Source organism: Oncorhynchus nerka, linkage group LG22, assembly GCF_034236695.1.
Source record: "Oncorhynchus nerka isolate Pitt River linkage group LG22, Oner_Uvic_2.0, whole genome shotgun sequence".
Classification (NCBI taxonomy): domain Eukaryota; kingdom Metazoa; phylum Chordata; class Actinopteri; order Salmoniformes; family Salmonidae; genus Oncorhynchus; species Oncorhynchus nerka.
Window position 1 is genome coordinate 32352176 of NC_088417.1, and position 11655 is coordinate 32363830.

General features: G+C 47.9%; 1 protein-coding gene across 1 annotated transcript in view; it reads left to right on the plus strand.

Moving 5' to 3' along the window:
• Positions 1 to 11655, plus strand: part of svila (supervillin a) — a 64996-nt gene that overhangs the window by 26120 nt on the left and 27221 nt on the right. The window contains 8 exon segments of the mRNA XM_065007130.1: positions 554 to 618; positions 1770 to 1906; positions 2803 to 2898; positions 3570 to 3729; positions 3884 to 4060; positions 4536 to 4625; positions 6342 to 6927; positions 7887 to 8118. Of these exon segments, the coding sequence (XP_064863202.1) occupies positions 554 to 618; positions 1770 to 1906; positions 2803 to 2898; positions 3570 to 3729; positions 3884 to 4060; positions 4536 to 4625; positions 6342 to 6927; positions 7887 to 8118 (1543 nt within the window).

An 11655-nucleotide genomic window follows, 5' to 3' on the forward strand; every position in this document is an offset into this window, starting at 1 on the left:
TCAGCAGTGTAGTGCGGTGTCAGTCAAAGGGGATGCTTTCAAGGTGATGTCATACTGTCCTGCAGTGTGTCTGAAATGATACCCTATTCCCTATATAGTTTAGTGCTTTTAGACCAGGGCTCTGGTGAAAAGTATGGCACTACATAGAGAATAGCGTGCCATTTGGGACATACCCCTCTCAGATCACACCTGTATGTCTGTCTCTGCTGATCGGTCTGCCTCCCAAACACACTGCGGTCACTTGCATCAGTGCAGGTTTAGCTCGTCTTTGTTTTATACACATTACAGATGATGAGGATTATAAAACCTTTGGCCTGTAGTACTTCAATTTGCAGGTATTGGACTGGTATTTAAAGTCACTGTTTTGTTCATGATTCAAGCAAGCTGTTTTATTATGGGAATTGGTTTTCAAGATTCTCAGAATCTGGCTCCATTTGACACTTTGGATTTTTTGACACTTTGCTATCATCTTTCTCTCTCGGTTCCTCCCCTCTCTGTCTGTTTCTCTCTCTCTCTCTCTGTCTGTCGGTTTCTTCTCTCTCTTGCTCTCTAGCGGATGAAGAGAAGTTGGATGAGAGGGCCAAGTTGAGTGTTGCAGCCAAGCGGTCTCTTTTCAGGGTACGAAAGAACACAATGTTGCTTTGGTGTTTTCTCTCACCTGTGTTTATGTTGCGTCCGGGTAGCAAGGTCGTGGACATGACCTTGTACACACACACACACACACACACACACACACACACAGCGTTCCTTCTCTGTGACTCAGTTACTCCACACATTGCTGCGAGCGGAGCAGCTGACTCTGAGCTTGATTTAGGCCCGACACAGACCGACGGAGAGAAATATGCCACTAATCAACTACAAAAGCATTGAAACGGTCTACTTTTCCATACAGAGTCGTCTTTTGGCCAACTTGCATGTGGAATATACTGTCAAGAAGTGCATAGCTGTCCAAGCCATAGCAATAACACAGAGACCGCATATTTTCTGAACTGAAGTCATAGTTTGCTCAAGCAGAGCGGGCCAAGCCTTTGTGCTCTTGCCAACTCCATCGCTGTCGTTGGCATGACAATTCCACCAGGAGTTGGCAATAGAGCACACCGGCACGAGGCGAAGTGAGAGCTGACCCGCCCCAAAAATGTTCACACACCAATAAAGCCGAATGTTTTATATACGGGCATTTTTTTGTATGGAGGTCAATGAGAGTTTTAAGTTAGGTCAACATAACATTTAATTGCTCATTTGCTATGCGAGGCCTATTTGATCAAATATACGTTTGGTAATGCTTGCACGAATGTACTGATATAAGTGGACGCGGGTGACACCTGCCCCTTTGCACACCTTAATTTCCATTTGTTAGAATGGAGACGTTAGTATCTTGTCAGCACATAGACCGTCTTTGCAGGCACTCGGGCAAATGTCAAGAACAGTGATCGCGTGCTTTCTCTTCAATCTGTCTCATGCTAACATCTTGGGCTACATCATGATGCACTCTGTCCTCATATTTTAAGACAGTCCACCTTCACTCTCTATGCAAACGCTTCGTAAAGATTTACAAAAACAAACCTTGCAACAACCATTTCTTCCGCTCTTTTGATTAGGTACTTGGGCATCTCCAGAGGCTCTGGTTTAACTGAACATGTTTCTTTAGTCTGTATTGGAATTATGTTCAAGTAGATTTGTATCTATTGGGTTCCCTTAAAACTGATAGTTTGAGCTTTGCGTTGAAATGATGACACATTACTTTGGTCTCCATGCATGGCCTCTGGCAGGAGTTGGAGAGGAGCACTGACGGGGGTGCCCCCAAACCCCAGTCCCGGAACGCGGCCATCGAGAGGCGACTGAGACGCATCCAGGACCGCTCCCGTACCCAGCCAGTCACCACTGAGGAGGTGGTCGTTGCTGCCACGTAAGTCCCAACTACACCTCCCTCTCCCTCCATCTCTTTATTCCTTCATCCTTCCGTTCCTCCGTTTCTCTCTCCCCTCTCTCTCAGCTGCCTGTGTGGTGGAAGAGCTGGAGAGGAGTGTGGGCTAGTTGTTTTAAACCTCAACCCATGAACCTGTAAAATGACCTCAACCTTTGATGTCAACACATTAGGAAACAGACTCGATAGCTATGGGTTACCTGTCAAAACCTCAAACTTAAGCGTCACTCCCTCTGTTCTGAGAGGTGATACTGTTGGCTCTCTGAGTCACAGTTAATGTGATTCAGGTGCTATGTTAATTCTGACATACTGTATGTTCCAATATATTGTTCTCACATTCCTAGCCTGTTGGCCAACTCTGCTATTTGATGTGCCACCTTTTGATACGTCCCAAATGGCACCCTTTTCCCGACACGGTGCGCTACTTTTGATCAGCGCCATATGGGCCCTGGTCAAAACAAAAGTAGTGCACTCTGTAGGTAATAGGGTGCCATTTGGGACGGAGCCATTTCGTTGATCGATTGCCACAGTCAGTGTTTTGATTTGAGAACATGATATGTGATTTGCCTGTTGGTTCCAGTCAGTTGGTTAATACTGGGAGGATGGAGAAAGTGGCTAACAAGTCACGGGGCTTGCCACTGATCCGTAGAAAATATCCACTATACAATATACTCACTATACTCTGTCTTATTGTGAAGTCTACCATCTTCATTCACAGAGGAATTCCATTATTTGTATGTTTTCCTTGCCCTTTTAAAGAATTTTCTGGATCTTTTCTTCTCCTTCTGTCCTCTCTCTCTTCCTGTTGTCACCTGTGTCCCCGTGTGACTCTGTCTCTGTCCCCTCTGTCTGTCCCTGTCTGTACTGTCACTGTAAAGTGTCCCGGCTCCCTCGTCACAAACTGTGTCTGTCGATACGACCCTAGCACGCATACCGAGCCCCACACTAGTCAGCTGCACTGTGACACCGTACAGGTACACACACGTCAGCACACGCGTGTGCATGGTGTTTTAGAGGTTAGGGGTCAACCTGACCTGGCCCAGGCACTAATCTCACTAGCTTGGTCCCAAATCTGTTTTGTGCTGTCTTACCAACTCTGACCATTTGAGTTGGAAAGACTGCACAAACACATCTGGGACAAGGCTACAATTTAACAGCAGCTACATTGGTTGAATGCATGGTTGGTTTTTCAATGTTGTTTTTGGAAGCGGACTAGCATTTGGTCCAAACAGAGTCTGTGTTTGGTTATATTAACCTTTTGGTTTTGTGGAAATTGTTACTATAAATTTGTTCTCACCAGGTCAGGAGTAGTCTTTGGATGTGTGGCGCCCCCTTGTGTATTTTGCGGGAACAACCTGCGTGTTTAATCTGTTGCAATTTTCTCTTTTCTTAACCCTTTATGATCTTACACTGTTGTCAAATTAATGGTATCCAAGATCTCTTTCAACCTCTCAAAAGATGTAGCACAGAGATTGTATTGCCCGGTTGACAAATCACAATGACAGTGTATTTGTCCACACTGTGGGCTATGCACTAGACTGTACACCCTGTCTCTGTGTGTAGCATGGCTCTCTGGCCTGCATGTTCCGGCCTGCCTTCATGTTTTTCTCCCCGTCTCCCCCTCTGTGGGTGTTCCTCCTCCCAGTCTGCAGGCGTCCTCACAGCGAAGCGCTGCGGCCAAGGAGCAGGCCAGGGAGGCACGGCGAGTCCAGGATGCCCTGGAGGCCCAGAGAGAGGGGCAGCGCATCACCACCATGCTCCTCCAGACCTCCTCTCCCCCCGAGGAGACACAGGCCCGGCACCATGTATGTTTTGGTGAATGATAGGACCACAATGGAAATGTGTTTTTGAGAGTTTTTTTTAATTTTTGTGTTATCCTCAATGATTTTAAATGTGTTGTATCGACATGTGTGGTTGAATTGTTTTTTAAATTGTAAAACCAATCCAAAAACCCAGCAGGGCCATGGGGATGCAGAGCCAGATCTGTCCACCCTCAGCCTGGCAGAGAAGATGGCTCTGTTCAACAGGCTGGCCCAGCCTGCTACCAGGGTGACCCGGACCAGGCCTGATACCAGGGGGCGCAGGGCCAACGCCCGCTACCAGACCCAGCCCATAACCCTGGGAGACATGGAGCAGGTAGGAAGAGAGATGTATTTATTTACAGTAAATGGTGCCGGTAGGAAGAGATGTATTTATTTACAGTAAATGGTGCCGGTAGGAAGAGATGTATTTATTTACAGTAAATGGTGCCGGTAGGAAGAGATGTATTTATTTACAGTAAATGGTGCCGGTAGGAAGAGATGTATTTATTGACAGTAAATGGTGCCGGTAGGAAGAGATGTATTTATTTATTTACAGTAAATGGTGCCGGTAGGAGGGGTTCTATCGATCTCTGTGACGTGATCATTGCTGTAATCATTTACTATAACCCTTCTTAGATGGCTATTCCTTATCTCGTTCTAACGTTGATTCAACCCTCTTATCCCACTTTCAACATAACCCATTGTGTTTTTTTGTGGCACCCTGTTTAATATCGTTTCAAAGAAATGTTTCACTCGCACTCGCACACCTTTTTCCTAAGTGTGTGAGACTGTATGTATCTCTGGAACAGGACCCCTCAGACACAGACACTTTTGATGAACAGGAGCTGTGTGACGAGGGCCCAGTAGAAGTCCCTCAGGGCCAGTGCGGCATTACACAAGTAAGGCTCTACCATGGCACTGCGGCCATTTTGGCTCACCAGTGTCCCTGCGTTTACCTGCAACTAGTGTTACGCTTGGCTCTTGGCAACACTTTAGCATCGTCAATGTGCTTCTTGTCGTCGTTTTGTTGCACAGTTATAGAACATGCAATAGCATTATCTGGGCAAGCAGCAAGCGTCCCATTTCAGTCTATCATGAGGCCGTTTCATGTGGTTCTTGAAACCGCCGCACTCAGAACTGTTGCATTGACCCAAATTAGAACGTCATCTTCATTAGAGAGACGTTTTGAGTGTGGGATGCTCTTCTGATTTAATCCGGGGCTGCTTCGTCTGAAAGTGGAGTACAGTGGCATCGCATGCCCTAGAAGCTTTTGAAGAAAAGCCTGATTCAATACGCACTGATTCAATACGCACTGATTCAATACGCACTGATTCAATACGCACGTGTGGCTTCTGCTGCTCGTTCTTCATTGGCCTGTGACGAAGACATTGTTGTGTGATGTGCGGACGAAGGCTGGGAATGGCTTAGTCCCAAATGGCACCGCATTCCCATTATTTCACTGAGCTGCTCTTTGGCATGAAAGAACCCGCTGTGGTGGAGGAGAGGAGGACAAAGGGCTGCTCCCTGGTTCATTCTCTGAATGGAGGGATGGACTGAATGCAGGTATTTGTCAGGCAGGGTTCATCTCCCACCAGTCACTGTGGAAACAAGGTTGTTGTGACTGAAAGAGCGGGACGAAAGAATGGACTTCTTGGACTGGTTAGTACGCCATACATTATAGGGTTGAAGCACAGGAACTCTAAGGTTCAACGCAGTCAAAAACCAGATTCCCCCCATCTGTCCTTTGACTTAGAAGATGAGGAACGTCCTTGAACTTGATGCTGTCCGCTGAGTAATCATAATACATGTGTGGAACATCTTCAGACCACAACAGGATGTGGAAATGATGTCACCACAAAGATGAGACTCTTCTTAAAAGGGAACATCTTGAGGTGTTCGCTTTATTGAGTAACATCAGATTTTTTTGTTGATTTTTTTTTTTTAATCAGATTTTTGTCAGTTGAGAAGTGACATTTTTGGATCAATGCTAAATGAATGGATGATTGCGTCAGTATCTCCTCATCCTTGAAAAGACTGATTCGGCGTTATTCTTGGAGCATGATTCTGTGAATAGAGAGCGAGAGTGGGTGGCTGAACTCATCCTGCCCTTCAGAATGTTGGCTGTATCTGGGTTCTGTTCATTAGTGCAGACTGTAGCAAAATGTTTTGCAACCAAAAACGAAAACAAGTGGATCTTAGGTCACTCCCTGTTTCGGTCTGCTTCTTTTTGGTTACCAGTGAATATGACCCTGGACTCATTGTGCTTTGTGGTTGTCAGGGGGGGTGGGGTGGCGGGCGACATGACTGGTCGGGCATGGCTTTGTGATGTGGGCTGTGATTGGCTAGCCAGACTGCAGTTCTTTTGAACCACACGGGCAGGAAGTGCAATGAGTGTCACTGTGATTAGTCAGCGTGATTATCTAGAGATCCATTGTCTGTCTGGTAGCCTTGCTGCCTCTGTTACCGGGTGGACAAGCGCCTCTGCTGAGTGAACTTTCGCCCTCTCCTGCTGACCTTGTTTTTTTCCCCCTCTTTCTCTTTGATCACTCGCTCTCTCTGTTATCTCGCTTTCCTTCCTCCCCCTCTGTCTCGCTCCCGCTTTTCCCTCCACACAGATCCAAGCCGGGGCCAGGTTCGACCAGCTCTCCTCATCAGCTCTCAGACCTGGGGCCACGGTCTCCACAGACCACGCAGGGGACATCCACCTGGCCAGGGATTGCGGGGGTAGCCCCGCCGAGGCCGCTCTCGCTGCACCCAACCCTGGGTACTACGAGAGCTCCATCCCCCGGCACACCAGTCCTCCCACCCAGATCACAGAACCCTTCAGTGCCGTCTGGAAGTCTGTGCCCGGCCCCCACCACCAGGCCTCTCTGGATCTCCAGAGCCACCAGGCTGACACGACCACAGTCCTCCCCCAAGAAGAGGAGCATGGTCTGGGAGGAGGGAAGAGGAAGCTGCCCTCTCCAGAGGGAGTTGTCAGACAGGCCCCCCTGCCCCAGCCTCCGGCCTGGTCTGGGGGGACGGAGTGGGAGGAGGTGCAGCGTGTAGCCAGGAGAGGTGAGGCTGTGGAGCCCCAGCGCTCGTTGATGAGATCAGAGAGCCAGGACCAGAGACTGCACCAGGAGCAGACGGGCTATCTAAGACCGTTATCACAAGAACTGCAGGACCCAGACAGTCTTGGGTCAAAGGTCGTCAGCACTGGTAAGATAAACCTCTAGGGGAACAAGCCTGACCGTAGGAAAGATGTCTTTTCTGTTTCTTTCACTTTCTCTCACTTTGCCTCTTGTTCACTCATACTTTTTCAAAATCCACTTCAAATGAATTCTCTCCTCTCTCCCTCATATGAGTGATCATTGGTGTGTGTGTGAGTCTTATGAATGAATTTCCCATTACGGTCATTCGACAGATCATGTTAGCTGTCTGTGTCTTGGTGCACCCACTTCTATGCTCCTGTTGTATAGTAAATCCATCTACACTACTCACATGTCAACATAGCTAATACTACCACACTTCACGTACCAGAGGCTTGATCTCTCGTTAAAAAAAAACAAATTTCCTGTTGTCTGTAAATTATGTTCACACACACTGGCTGTGGTTTCCCTTCAAGCTTTCCCTTATTTGACAGTGGGTAGACGCTAGCTGGCTCGCCCCGGTTTGTCTCATCAGTCTGCATCAGCGTTTGACTTGTCCCCCAGTCTGCTAGGGCACGGACCAGTCAGAAGAAATATGTCAAGACAGACAGACTGAGGGAGGGAGGGAGAGGCCAGTTGCTAGATGCAGAGAGGCATAGAGAGAAAGACTGGGAGAGGAGGGCTAGTAGTGTCCAGGGGGCCACAGAGGGAGAACTAGGTGAAGAGCGAGAGGAACACTTACTGGTTAGTCGACTGTGTTACGTTGTGGCTTCTGTAGAGGGAGGTTCTCTGTTAGAGTTCACACAACTAGAGGAGAAACTAGGCTGAGGCTTTTAACACTTAGTGGCCGCTTTTCGTCAGCCGCTTCCAGCTTCTTGATAAGTGAGTGTGGATTTGTGTGTGTGTGTGTGTGTGTGCGCGTGCGTTCATGTCAACATGATTGTGTGTTTGATGTGGCTTTTGCTCTGCCTGCTGGTTATTGATTGTGCTAGGAGCTCTCCTAATGTGTGTGTGTGTGTGCGTGCGCAGAGCTGCCGGAGCCCAGCGTGTCATCGCTGAGAACAGCAGTAGCAGCAGGGCCACTAAGGAGCAGCGTGTCTCTCGCTCCACACACACAGCTGTCTCAGGAGCTGGGAGGAGCGGACTCTCACACGGACCGCAGCAGTGGTCTGGGACACGCACACAGCCTGGTCCAGTCGGAGCAGGAGGACATGGAGCTCTCCGAAGCCATGTCAGCTAGACAGATGTCCATCAAAGACCGGTGAGCCCCTCTTCTCTTTCGCATCAAAGAAACCCTGGGTTGACCAGGCAAAGCCTCTAGGCAGTAGTCGTCTCCGTGCAGCTCGTTGGGGTCATTCTTATTGGCGAGGCAACTTCGCTCATTCCTTGTGTACACATGTGAGCGCACATGACATCGTTTTTGTGAATGCTGTGTTTCAGTCGGTCAGAGGGGACAGCGACAGCCACGTGATCTTTTTTTAATTTTTTTTTAATTGTTGACTTGTGTTGGATATTGACACTCGTGACTCAGTCGGTTTGTTTATGCTTGTCGGTATGTTTATGCTTGTCGACTTGAATCGGCTTTTGATCTGAGGCCTGTGAAAGACTGCTTTTTGTTTTTGAGAGATGGTGAGAGCCTCACCTTGACTCACTGTGGGAATGTAGGTTGCAAAATGAGGAGGAAGTAAAGAGGCCGGGAGCAAGCAAGGGACCGCTGGGTTCGTTTTGACGCGAGTTCAAGGAATCTATTTTGGGCGTTAGGTTGGTTGGTGTGCCGAGCACTCCACGAGGAAGGTCGGCGAGACAAATAGATGGAGAGAGAGAGAGAGAGAGAGAGATGCTCTAACTAACAAACCCCATTCCTCTTGTCTCTTTTAGAGGGAGAAAGTGAGCTGGTCTCCTGTCTCTGCTGCTGCTGCATATCAACCTGCTGTAGCCACGGTAGCTAGCCACCTCTATGGAGGGATATTATTAGTGACAGCAGAATTTGAGTTGGATTTGAATTGAGCTCGGTCATCTCTGTCGTAATAGGTCTCTTAACCTCGTCGACGAGATTCGGTGTCTGCGAAATGTACCGTCATCCTCTAAGAACTAGGTCCATCGCTAAGCAATATACTGAGGCGTTTCCATTGACCGCTAAGCAATATACTGAGGCGTTTCCATTGACCGCTAAGCAATATACTGAGGCGTTTCCATTGACCGCTAAGCAATATACTGAGGCGTTTCCATTGACCGCTAAGCAATATACTGAGGCGTTTCCATTGACCGCTAAGCAATATACTGAGGCGTTTCCATTGACCGCTAAGCAATATACTGAGGCGTTTCCATTGACCGCTAAGCAATATACTGAGGCGTTTCCATTGACCGCTAAGCAATATACTGAGGCGTTTCCATTGACCTCTGTTATTCAGAAAAGCCTTTTCTAAGGGGATCTAGATGGCTAGTCTCTTTATGAACTGCTGTAGCTGTCGATTGTAGTCGTGCCATTGTTGTTGTGTCATGCTCTGGAGAATTGGGGAATGCCGGCTGTGGATATATTAATTTAAATCTACTTTAGGGAATTGTAATGTTTCCAATACAACAGTGTTACAGACCAGTGGTTTCACACATCTAATCAAGTAATTACATAAGCTTGTTTCAGTCCGTTCGCCCATGTCATCATGCTGGCCGTTGAGTGGTTGCAGTTGTTAACCCACCAGGCTAGGATTGGATTTTTAATTGATTGATGACATAGTGGAATAACATGTGCTTCCAATGACTTCCAAAGTGTGTGTGTGTGTGTGTGAATCTACCTCTATTCAGAACTATCTGCAAAGTTGAGAATGTGCGTCCTCTTGAATCCTCCATGAAGTGCATAAAGGATCTATCGTTGGCGTCACGTCACAAATTCTTTAGCGGTTTGTGGAACCTCTTGCCTCAACAAGGTTGTGTGTGTGTGTGTGTGTGTGTGTGCGCGTGCCCAGTGGTTTGGTCGGTCGGCACTTCTTCTCAGCTACAGCTGCAGATGTCTCTCTGTGCCCCGATCCACTTCTACAGACGTCATTCTCTGACCCGTTCCCCCAAAAACAGGGCGTCCACTCATGGTTGGACACACAGCAGTGTTTGTGAGCAGAGGGCGCCACAGTGCCCCAGGCTTTAGGACCACTATGCCGGTCTCCTACTAGGAATGCTTCCCCTTTATAGTCTCCTAGAAAGTGCACTCTGCCCTCCAGGTTCCACATAGTCTGAAGCTGGAGATAAACGCTGCTGTTCTTCAGTCTGAGTCTCTGAGGGACTGGCTGTGAGTACGGTTCCACGCACACAATAATGCGATTTGTCGTGGCTAGTCAGATTTTCATATAGTAATTTAATTCCGACGTTTACATTGCAAGAATAGCGATGTCCCTAATGACCCTGTCTCCGTGGACACATCTGAAATCAGGCTACCTGATGGCACTCTGATAAACGTGGAAAGTCGTCTATTCAAAATAAACATTCCACTACAGCGACCATGTTATTTCTGGGAAGCGCATTTGATTCGGAGTTCGGGATGTATGAAAGTATGAAAGTTTGTGTAAAACGACGTTTGTTTTTCCGAACTCACTTCGTTTGCGCTAAAGGAGGGCGGCTCACTCACTCGCCTGGTGCTGACTCGTACACAGATCAATACATCCGCTGGAACCCCCATTGAGGTGTCTGCATGTCCTACTCATTTGAGAGAGCGCTCAGAAAAGCAGGTGTTTTAATCGGTGTAAATTCACATTCTTGCATAATCTGCCTACATCGAATGGTTCCTGTGCGTGTAAACCTACTCGCTGTGGCTATGATCTGGATTTGTCTGTGATTCAACTAACAGTCAAATATAGATCCGTCTTGTCCGTTTCAATTCAGTGTGCATATATAGAAGTTACAGTATGTGCCTGTTTTGTTGATTTGATTTAACTGAATATATTATTTCTACCTCTATTCGGGTACATATGCCAGTCATTGCCAGTGGTACATTTGACTGTTTTCATGGCCATAACAACAAGGTTATCCTCAGGGTCCTCCTGCTCGGACATTTGACGTGAAACTAAATCGGACATTGGCAGCAGACTCCCAACTCTTGTTTCATCATGACAGACAGTTGTACGCGTGGTTGAGCCCGATGGTGTCATCTGTGTGTTTAGCTATAGTCCAGACTGAGGCTGACAGTGAGCCTGCAGTGTGACCTGCTCTGGTTAGCCTCAGCATCACTCTGTCCTTGCGCCCCAAATGGCACCCTATTCCTTATGTAGTGCACACATTGTGACCAGAGCTTTATGGGCCCAAACATGGTGTCGGAGCATCCACGCTCTCTGATTGGCTCCTTGTTGAGTCGTCATTCTAAATAATGGACCTAGTTTGTGACTGGCTTGGTCTAGGCTAAGGAGATGTTCTGGACTGTAAATGTATAACTAAGCAGAGACCAGAGGGGCATCTATAGCGACCTACAACTCTACCATCCATCCCTCCATGAGGCAGAGTTCAGCTCTCACACAGCCTGTTGTCATTTCTCCAGTTGACCTTTACTGGACAGCTGGGTCAAAGGATCCACTGCATGCTGTGTAACCTGTCTTTTGTGTGTTGCACAACCATGGTCCCTGGGTAGAACCAAAACTTGTGTGTGTGTGGCCCTGTGTGTGTGTGTGGCCCTGTGTGTGTGTGTGGCCCTGTGTGTGGTGTGTGTGGCCCTGTGTGTGTGTGTGTGGCCCTGTGTGTGTGTGTGTGGCCCTGTGTGTGTGTGTGTGTGTGGCCCTGTGTGTGTGTGGCCCTGTGTGTGTGTGTGGCCCTGTGTGTG